Below are 10,976 nucleotides of genomic sequence, written 5' to 3'. Positions count from 1 at the left end.
GCTTGTCTTTTTGGTGTTGAGTTGTAAGAGTTCTTTATATATTCTAGATACCAATTCCTTATCAGATATACGACTTGCAAATATTTTCTTCCATTCGAGGGTTGTCTTTTCTGCGCGAGGTGTTTTGCATGTTTTTTTCCCCAAGACTACTCCTGTGAGGTAGATGTTATTGATATGGAAATAGAAGTTCAGAGAGGAGAAGATGGAATTTAAATCCAATTTCATCTGACTGTAAAACTCAAGCTTTCTCCTCTACTACACCATGTTCACAAAGATAAATTAAGGCATGTTTCTGGCTTTAAGGAACTCAGACTAGCTGAGGACATAAAACAAGAACACAAACAAACGTGCTATAAAGCAGAGTTCCACTTGTCCCACAAGTGCCACAAGAGAGGGACAGAGGAAGTGCAGTGGGTGGTCAAGAGGAGAGAAAATACTTCTAACTGGGGAAATCAGGGCTGGTTTCGGTAAGGTGGTATTTGTGTTAAGCCTTAAAGGATGGGTACAGTTTCTTTGGATGGAGATGATGGAATGAATGGGGGTAGCATTTCCAAAGGAGTGCAGAAAATGAGGGTTGAATGAATGAATGAATGAATGGAGCCTTGATCCTAACACCGGCTGTCATGGGGGCGTCCCAGGGCTTGTTGGGATGGGGACTTCTGGGACTGCCTGGGTTGGATGGGGGATCCTGAAGTTGGCTGGGATGGAGAGTTTAGGGACTTCCTGGGATTGGGGGAGCTGGGGACTGGCTGGGCTGGAGGGACTGGAGTTGGCTTGGATGGGGGCTGGAGGGAGGCCTCCTGAGAAAGGAGGTCCAGGGCTTGACTGGGATGGGGAGTCTAACTCTGGTTGGGATTGGCAGACCTAGTGGTTGGGATGGGGAGTCCGCGGGTGGCCTGGACTTGGGGGCTGCAGGGGATGGGTGTTCCCAGTACGGCTTGGATCTGAGGAACATTGGAGCGGGCTGGGATGGAGGGATTCGTTAGGCTGCAATAGGTGTGGGCCCTAGGGACCGGTGAAATGGCAAGATCTCCAGCAGGCTGTGATGGGGCTGACCCCCGTCTGGTGCCGGTGCCTTGGAGCCAGTTGGGCTGTGGACGCGGCTGGAGGCTGCAGGTGGAGCGCGCGGGGGTGGGCCGGGCAAGCCGGGTGGAGCCAGGGGCTGAGGGCGGGCCGGCGGCCTGGGCGGTCCCGCGCGGCGGCGCTACGCAGCGACTCCGCAGCGGGCGGAGCGCCGTGGCCCGCATCCTCCCAAGCAGTGGCGGTGGCGGCGGCGGCGGCGGTAGCGGCAGCTTCAGCTCCTGCTCCCGGTGCCGCCGGCCCCAGCGCTGTCTCCCGGGCCCCCCCGGGCCCCCGGGCCCTCAAGCCCGGTGCGCGCCCTCGCGTCCCGCCGGCCCCCTCCCCCGGCTGGGCCCGGGGGAGGGTGGCGCCGTGAGCGAGCGGGGACCGGGCTTTCGTGCCCTTTCCCCTGCCCCTGGGCTGCCAGGATGGAGGCAGGGTCAGGGACTCCAGGCGGCCCGGGCTCCGAGAGCCCCAACCGGGCGGTGGAGTACCTGCTGGAGCTGAACAACATCATCGAAAGCCAGCAGCAGCTGCTGGAGACTCAGCGGCGGCGCATTGAAGAGCTGGAGGGCCAATTGGACCAGCTCACCCAGGAGAACCGCGACCTGAGGGAAGAGAGCCAGCTACACCGCGGGGAGCTGCACCGGGACCCCCACGGCGCGCGGGATAGCCCCGGCCGCGAGAGCCAGTACCAGAACCTACGCGAGACTCAGTTCCACCATCGCGAGCTGCGGGAGAGCCAGTTCCACCAGGCGGCTCGGGACGTGGGATACCCGAACCGGGACGGCGCCTACCAGAACCGGGAGGCTGTGTATCGTGACAAGGAGCGGGAAGCCTCCTACCCGCTCCAGGACACTAACTACCCACCCCGCGAGCGCGATGTGGCCCAGTGCCATCTGCACCACGAGAATCCAGCCCTAGGTCGCGAGCGTGGCGGGCGGGAGGCCGGGCCAGCTCTCTCTGGCCGCGAGAAGGAAGCTGGCTATTCCGCGGCAGTGGGCGTGGGGTCGCGGCCACCGCGGGAGCGAGGCCAGCTGAGTCGTGGCGCATCCAGGAGCTCTAGCCCTGGGGCCGGGGGAGGCCACAGCACCAGTACCAGCACCAGTCCAGCCACAACCCTCCAGAGAAAGTAAGGAACGTGTGTTTGTACTTCTCCCTCCCTCTCTTCCCCTCTAGATCCTTCTTCAACTTGTCTGGCCGGCCGATAAAGTAAGAAGCCTGTGCCGGATTTCCATTTACCTCCTCTCCCTCTTTCACACTATACCAACCCACCAGGAGAAGCTGGGTTCTCCTCATCCAGCCGACACCCATTCCCTAGCCACTCCAGACTGGGATGGCCAGATGAGTGCAGGTGTCTCCCCTTGCCCAAAGCCGAGTCCAGTGAAGGACTAGAGCAGTCATCATCCCCACACCCCCCCAACCCCTAGCTATATCGCTGTCAGAGGATGGCTTTTCATTTATTTATTTATTTGTTTTGGATGTACTGGTTAGGATTTTTATTGTTGGTGATGCTGTTGTCAACTCAGATTCCCAAGGAGAGAAACCTCCCCCCCCCCTTTTTTTTTTTGCCTGTTTGGGTCTCCTCTGAAGGTTTTTAGTGGAGGCCTGATCTCATCTCCTCTGGCAGCCTCAGCTCCATCCTTTTCCAGAGAGGCAGGTGGGGACCAGAATGGCTGCTGGAGGCTGAGACATCTCTCTAAGGGAAACTGCAGCACATCCTGGCCCTGAGGAGCAAAGATGGAGGCCAGCCCTTGGCTAGTTCCTCAAAGTCCACCCCCTCTCCACCCTTCAAGAAAAACAACACCCAATTAAAGAGCTGTACCAGGAAGGATCTCCCCTCTTGGATGCTTTTCCGTTTCTGTGCTTGAATCTGTGTGTCCACCTATTTGGGATACCTCAACGATATCCCTTAGGTTGGTAGGACATATGGGGCTGGTGCCACTTTTTTCATGTAGGTAACATCATCAACTGGGTGGGATAAATGTTTCAAGCTGAGAGGGTCAAGGGCATGCTGACTCAAAGGGCTTCCCTAAAGTCTCCCTTATTTATTTTCTGCTGTATTGGAAAGAACACTGAACTGGGAGTTAGGAGACCTGGGTTCCCCTTCCAGCTCTGCTGCAGATTGGCTTTGTGACCTTGACTGAGTCCCTTCCTCTCTCAACCCATCGGTTCCTCCATATCTTTTTAAAAGGCAAAGGATGCTCTTTCAGGGCCCCTACAGCCTAGATTTGATGGTTCTGTGACTAATCCAGCCACACCACAGAGCAAGTCTTAAGTCCTCAAGCGAATGGACAGCACCCCCCCCCCCTGCTGCTCAGCTGGTCCTACCATGTGCCACAACCAGTGGAGTGTCTCTTGGAGGCTGGGGGTGGGGAAGCCTTCTGCCTCAGGAAGTCTGCTGGGAGACAGCTCTCTGCAACTCCCCCGTGGTGAGGCAGCAGGCTGGGGTGCTGGGTTGAGATGGCTGGGCCCCAGGAGAAGCAGCTGCAGCTTGAGGGCTCATCTGGACTCCACTGCAGCGTACCCTCAGCTGGGTGTTGGTGTGGACTGGCCCAGAGTAGTCTGGGGGTGAGAGGGGTGGGCTGTCATGCCTAGGCAGTGATGCCAGGAGCCCATTCCTAGAGGACTGTGTGCAGCTTGGGGCACCACACCGGAAGAGGGATACAGATAGACTAAGGCCCATTCAGGAAAGGGCCATGGTGGGGTGAGGGCAGAGGTAGATTGGATGGGGCATTGTGGTCCTTGAGCCTGGCTGCAGAAGACTTTTCTAGAGGGGTCAGGCCTGTAACAGAGGAAGCAGCTTCATTATACGAGGGCTCCAGAGGGAAGAACCAGGAGCAACTGGAAGATTTGGGAATAAATCAGGAAGAACTTTGCAATCTGGCTGTCTGGTGATGCGGTGGGCTGCCTCAAGTGGTGGGGGCGGGGGTTGTCTAGACATGTCCAGCAATGGCCAGATGGGGGTCTGGGAGAGCTGGAGAAAGCATAATTCCTGAATCAGGTATAAAGCCCAATGAAATGACCTGAGCCTTCCCAATTCCAAAATTCCATTATCCTCAGAGTATCCATCCTGCTGACATGGGTCAGATCTCCGGGCTGGCTGGAAGCCCATTTGCTCTTGAGCTCCATACTTCTACCATCCATGCAGGACCTGCCTCTTGGTCCTTCCCTCCTTTTGCGCACTCTCCAGGTTGTTTGTTGGATTTTCTTTCTTCATGTTTCCTACTGGATTAATAAGGAGGTTTACCTAGTACTTTGCATTTCTCTCAATCACGTATTAACCAACATTTGTACATCCATCATTAGCTCTTTTGGCCCTTACAACAGGCCCTTTGCAGTGAGCATAATCAGCTCCATTTTAGAGATGGGGAAACTGAGGTTCCAAGATGAAGAAACCATGCTCAAGGTTATGCAGCTAGCTATTAATGGAGCTGGGACTAGAACCCAAGTCTGCCTATCTCCAAAGCCTGCTATTTTGCCACTAGATCTTTCTAACCCACAGGAATCTCTTGGCCTCAAAAGCTGGACAGGTACTGAACTGAAAGAGGCCAGAAGAGCCTTGACTATCTAGATGCTTTTAGCAGGAGGAGATGACTGGGATGAGTGGGGGAGTTGGTGGGGGAGGGAAGAAGTCCGTGTCTCCCTTCTTTCCACTCTCCCTCCTGGTCAGGCGTCATGAGGGCCTTGTTGATTCAGTAGCCAATGTTGCCACCAGTGCTGCTGCACATGACTCCCCTGCCAGACCTGTTCTGGGTTCTTAAGGAGTGGGTGAGAAGGCTGCTGCTGGAAGCGAGGGCAGGCAGAGTGGGAGTTTAGCAGCAGAGGCTGCAGCATTGGGGGAGGATAGGTAGAGTTGGTACCAGCTGGGCGTTCCTGGTTCCCAGGCTCCCTCTGGTGGACAAAGAGGAGAGAGTGTGGCCTGGGCTGAGCTGCCGCTTGTTGGGAGTCTGCTCTGCCTAGGGGTTTTATTTAGTCCTCGCAATAATCCTGGGCATCTGTCATCACAATCCACATTTTATAGCAGAGGAAACTCAAAGAAGTGAAATGACACACTGGAGGTGATGCTGTTAATAAGACAGACTCCCAATCCTGTGAACTTTGGCTCTTTACTGCATTGGATGTCAGCTGTCACGTCCAGCTCCACTCATATTATCTACATGTGATTCCCACATCCTCCTGCACTGTCTCTTCTGGATAGGCTCCAGTATGCCGGTATCCCTTCTGCTGTTCTGTAAGTGTGGCCTTTCTAGTGCAGTGTAGAGCAAAAGGAGTCCCTACCTCCTTCTGGACGCTGGTCCTCTGTACGTGAGGGTTTGGTTGGCTTGGTTTGTTTTGTTTTTACGGAGCTGTTGGTCCTCACCAATGCTCGGATCTTTTTACCTGAAATCGTTGCCTCCATCCAGGTGATTAGAGAAGAGTGCTGCTTTTGTTGTTGATCTTGACCTGGCCCTCCCTTGCAGTTCTGGCACCCAGAATGATTTATAGGAGTGCTAGGGGCCACTGCTGAGTTGCTCCACGCTGAAGAGAGCTGCCTTTCCCACGCTTGTTGCATGGGCCCAGCTCAGGCTGTACTGTAGGCAGTGGTGAGTTGGAGCTGTTTTGGTGGTAGCTCTCCAGCTTCTGTCCCACCCCCACCCCACAAGCTGCTCACATTTGGAGACAGCAACTAGAGGGACCAGCCTGCTGTTCTTGACGACCAGGGCAATGTGTGGCCTAACAGCACGACTGCTGGGCTGTCTTCCTGCATGCAGTGGGGATGTTCTCATGCTTCTGGCAGGACCTTAGGGTGCTGGGAATGAGTGAGTGAGAGAGAGCACCTAGGGAGGGGCTCTGAGGAAATCTATCTCCTTTGGGGTCTAGGGTACTTTTCCCAGAGGTTGCTCATTTCCAGGAGGGAAAATCATTTTATCTTACCCTCACTGTGTTGTGAGCGTTATACTTGGTGTGGGAGGAAATGATGATGTTGAGAAGTCTTGCTTCTCTGTCTAGATCTGGGGCAAGAATGGGGCTGTTGTCATCCACAAACATTTCCCGGCTGTGTGCAAAGAGCAGGAGGGGCCACCAGGCTGAACAAATACCATGCTCTTTGTGTTTGCAGAGGCTCCCCCTGCCCTGTCCCCAGCCAGAGAGACAGGGTTCCAGGCCCAATCATGCCATAGAGACAATGCTCAGGACAAAATGAGTAGCAAGAGTGATGAGAAGTGGAGGTCCTCAGAGAAAGGAGGGGTCAGGGCAGGCAAGACCACTGGTTGAGGGCCAGGGGTGGGGGTGGAGGGGGCTTTGAAGGAGAGTGGGTGGTTTCCTGGTTTTCCATGGAGAGAAAAGTGGGACAAAGAAGCCAGACTCAGGCTTGCTCTCTGCTACCCTTTCCTCGCCTGTCCCACCCCTGCCTACTGTGGCCTCTGAATTCTCTGGGAGCATAGAAAGGCCTGGAGCATAGAGGAGGCCACACGTGTACTGAGTGAATCTCAGCCTTCTGTCTGCCAGGCACCACCCTGTGTGGCTTTATGTAATAATAGCTAACATTTTTTACTGCACATACTGTGTGCCAAGCACTTTTTGTTCTAAGTACTTTCCATGTATTCATTTAATCTTCACATGAATCTTTTGACGTAGATATTGTGATTAACTCCATTTTGCAGGTGAGGAAACTGAGGCCCAGAAAGGTTAGATAACATACCCAAGGTTGCACAGTTACTAAGTGGCAGAACTGGGAAGGAGCTATAAGGAGTCCGGGTGGTCAGGCTCCAGAGTCTGCAGCATTCTCACCCACCACATAACAATGCCTTTTATCTCATTTGCACAGTGTCCGTGCCAGGTGGGTGCTATTAGTAGCCCCATTTTTCAGATGAGGAAATGAGAATCAGAGAGGTGTAGCAACCTGCCTGAGGTTATCCAACTGGGATGGGGCCTCAGAGCTGTCTGACACTCAAGTCCATGGTACGTCATTGTCTCCTGCGTACAGGGCTTAAAGGCATTAAGGACACACCAAGTGTGGCTCCAGGCTTTCCTCAACAGAGCTTCAGAACCACAGCTCTAGCCAGGCTCTGTCTCATGACTACCTCCTGGATTATTGCTATAGTCTTGTCATAGATTGCCCCTCCTGCTCTTGCTACGTCAAGCCTCAGATGAGGGGCAGTGTCTTGGTCATCTAGTGCTGCTATAACAGAAATACCACAAGTGGATAGCTTTAACAAAGAGAAGTTTATTCTCTCATAGTCCAAATTCAGGTGCCAGCTCCAGGGGAAGGCTTTCTGTCTCGGTAGGATCTGGAGGAAGGTACTTGTCATCAGTCTTCCCTTGGTCTGGGAGCATCTCAGCACGGGAACCTCAGATCCAAAGGATGTGCTCTGCTCCTGGTGCTGCTTTCTTGGTGGTATGAGGTCCCCACGTCTCTCTGCTCGCTTCTCTGTATCTCAAGAGATTGGTTTAAGACACTATCTAATCTTGTAAATCTCATCAGTATAACTGCCACTAATCCATCTTATTACATCATAGTAATAACACACATAGGGGAATCACATCAGAAGATAAAATGGTAGACAATCACATAAGGGAATTACGACCTAGCCAAGTTGACAGATATTTTAGGGGGACACAATTCAATCCATGACAGGCAGCCAGGCCAAGCCTTCTACAACATGGCTCCAATGGTTTCACTCTTTCTTCGGCCTGTAGGAGAAGGTCCAAACTCCTCCACCTGCTGTGCACAGGCCTCTTATGATCTACCCGCAACTTACCTTGCTTCTCTCATCTTCTTACAGTCCCCTTGACACAGGCCATATTCCAGCCAGACTGAACTGTGTTCCTCCATTGTTAGCCCACTCAGGCCCTGTGATAGCCTTTGGGTCTTTGTTCATGCTCTTCCCTTCTTCTGGGCTGCTATATCCAGTTTTTAGGCAGAGCTTAGCTTCCGGCTCTGCCGTGTTTCTTCCCTGGTCCCTCTGGGTGCTCAATCCATCCCTGACCCTTGAAATCAGCACTTTGCCCCTTTTCGTACCTTCATGGTTATTTGTTTATACTTTGTGTCTACTAGACTGAGACCCGCTTTGGATTCAGATTTAACTAGCATATATTGAGTGCATATTGTGTATCAGGCCTTATGCTAGGTGCTGTGGGCATGAGCAAAGGAGATATAAGCTGTGGAAACACATAGTACAGCACATAGTAGTAGCTGTTCGATAAATGTTGCGTCAGACAAATGAAGGTCATATTAAGTCCTGGTGTGCTAATGGCCAGGTGTACCCAATTTTTTCTTCATCCCAGGACTCCTGTAGAGAGAGATGACTCGACTTTAAAATTCTTTTGGCTTTTGTATGGCTTTTCCCTCATGCTGCTTGGAGCTGTTTGGCATTGGTCTCCCAATTTGTAGAATTACGGGGTATCAGATTTGGACAAGACTGTGGAGACATTTAGGCCAGTCTGCTTATTGTCATCTCTCCCTACTATGCCGTGGCCATGTCATTCCAGGATGTTGGCCTTCAACACAAGATCTTCTGCTCCTGAAGAAGCAGAGGCCTGCCCGATCCAGTGGGAAGATGCTTATTTATCCATCAAATCTTTAATTAGCTCAGACTCCGGGCCAGTTGCTATGTCTTGGAGTCAGAGTAAGATGCGGCCCCTTTGGCTCATTCCCCGCTGTGTTCCCTAGGAAATAATAAACATTGGTTACAGGGAAGAGTGATGAATAAACACCTTTCTCCCTCCTTTTGGGTGGACTCACTTAGGGCAAGATAATTTGCCCTAAGTTACTCTAACTTCCCCCATGATATTTGGTCTCTCTCCAGGTGTCCCACATTCCCAAGCGCTTTGTAGCTTAAGCTCTCTGGAACCCTAGAATTTAGAGAAAGCATAGTGCTGTGGAAGGAGGATGTTTTAAGACTTTTTTATAGGCAAGTTCCTTATCTTTCAGAGCCTCGGTTTTCTCAAGAAGTAAATGGGGATAAAATGGAATTTTATGATATGTAAAATTCATGTTGCCTCCCACAAAAATATATCAGAAACTTTCCCGGCTGCCCAGCACACCCATCAAAGTCCTGATCTGGATGGAGGGTGGCGGGGGCGGAGGGGAGGAGTGGGAGGGGGGAGAGAGAAAGGGCAAGGATGGAAAATAATGGATAATACTGCCGTGCCCCATACAGGTGGAGCATAGCAAACAAACCAACCCAGAAAAGATTGAAACGTTGCATTCCTTTCAAAACAAAGATGACAAGCTACATCTACATGCTCATCAGGGTTATTCCTCTAACATTTTAGATGTGTATTTATCACCACTCTCACCTGATATGTACCAGTTCACGAATACCAGTATATTTCTTTGTAGCTATGTAAGTTTTATACTTTTTTTAGGTTTATATGATGGCAAATATAGACCTTGTGATTTACTATAGGATTCCAGGATACAGTATAATGTATTCACTTGAGTAGGACCAGTATTTTCCTCCAAATAACCACTTTACAATTATTGTCATTATATCTGTGATGAAAAGTACCTATTTTTTTCCTTCCCTGAAATTTCATTATAAAATTGGGAAGCATCTTATACAACTGTACATCTGATATGCTAGCCAGTTTATAAATAACTCATTGTGATTGTTGTGAGAATTTTTTTTATATGAAGTGCTTAGTACCCAGTGTGTATTTAGTCAGCAATAGGCATTATTATTATTATTAATAATAACTTTGCAAAGCTCTGTGCTATGGAAGGGAAGGAGGGAGAGGCCATGTGGGAGCTCACCAGATTTATGAGAGAGAGGTCAGTCCAGCAAATATTGTGTGCCTAATGCTATAGCACGCAGGGAAGTCAGTGACTAATATTTTGTAGTTCCTGGCTTCAGGGCACCTATAGTTGGATGGAGAAGATGGCCATGGAAACAGGTGATTACAATGCAGAGTCTGTGGATGCCCAAAGGAGGGACATCTACCCAGACTGTTGGGGAAGGGTTCCTGGAGGAGATGGGGCTTGGACGATGAGTAGGAGTTAGCTAGGTGATGAAGGAGGGCATGAGGGTTGGTAAGAATTTGGGGAAAAAAAGGAGGTTAAGACAGAGAGGACAGCATGAACAGATGTACAGAGGCATGGCACCGGTAGGTATGTGAGGGAAGGAGCACTTTTGTCAGTTCAACACAAACTAAAGCACAAACCGAGAGGCAGGGAGGGTCCAGAGAGAAATCTGAAGAGTTGGCTGGCCCAGATCACGAGGGTATTTAAATAGCAGGATAAGGAGCTTAGCCTTTATATTGTTGGAAATTGGGAGTCAGCACAGGGTTTTAGCTAGGGGTAGAGGTGTGCATTGTAGGTATGGGATGATGTGTTATAAGCCATGTTTTAAAGAGATCTCTTTAGAGGACAGTTTGGAAGACAGATTGGGGAGTACCCAGTAAGGAGGCTGGAGCCACAGTCTAGATGAGAGATGATGAGGCTTGATCTTAGGCAGTGGGAGCAGAGACAATCTTTTGGAGGAGAAAGAAAATTATAACCCATTGGCAAGTGCTGTGATAAAAGGGAGCACAGCCTCCTATGGGAGCTCAGGGGAGGAGCAACCATGCATGACCCACAGAATTTTAATAGTCATATCATAAAAGCCAAGGAGCTTTGAGCTGGAGGGACCCTTAAAGTCATCCAGCTCAAGCTTTTCATTTTACTTATGAGAAGACTGAGGCCCATGAGAGAAAAGACTTACATGAGGCCACTCAACATAGGAGCAGAAGAGCTCTGATTAGCAGAGTCATTCTAATATTATATTAATACCAGTGTTCAAAGCATCTTTACTTAAATGTGTGATTTTATGCCTTGAGATCCTGTGAGGGTTACAGGGATAATTATCTTTGTGTCCTAGAGATGAGAAAACCGGAGTTCAAGGAAGCTGGGTAACATGTTGGGGAGAAAGCATTGAGGAGGAGGCATCTCCTAA

The 10,976-nt window shown here is 50.8% G+C and overlaps 1 protein-coding gene across 3 annotated transcripts in view; it reads left to right on the top strand.

The window, feature by feature from the left end:
* The first annotated feature begins 1,434 nt into the window (after positions 1-1,434).
* The window catches only part of IQSEC2 (IQ motif and Sec7 domain ArfGEF 2), an 84,497-nt gene continuing 74,955 nt past the window's right edge, over positions 1,435-10,976 (top strand). For 2 of the 3 annotated variants that reach the window (XM_064278314.1, XM_023539349.2), the window contains exon 1: positions 1,438-2,191. In XM_064278314.1, coding sequence (XP_064134384.1) covers positions 1,488-2,191 — 704 coding nt within the window. In that variant the 5' untranslated portion in view covers positions 1,438-1,487. Of the gene's footprint in view, positions 2,192-10,976 lie in introns of all 3 variants that reach the window. The other variant, XM_064278319.1, reaches the window with a different exon arrangement.

The sequence above is a fragment of the Loxodonta africana genome, chromosome X (assembly GCF_030014295.1).
Source record: "Loxodonta africana isolate mLoxAfr1 chromosome X, mLoxAfr1.hap2, whole genome shotgun sequence".
In the NCBI taxonomy this organism is placed as follows: Eukaryota; Metazoa; Chordata; class Mammalia; order Proboscidea; family Elephantidae; genus Loxodonta; species Loxodonta africana.
The sequence above is the reverse complement of the archived record's forward strand: the minus strand, read 5'-3'. Positions and strand labels throughout refer to the sequence as shown.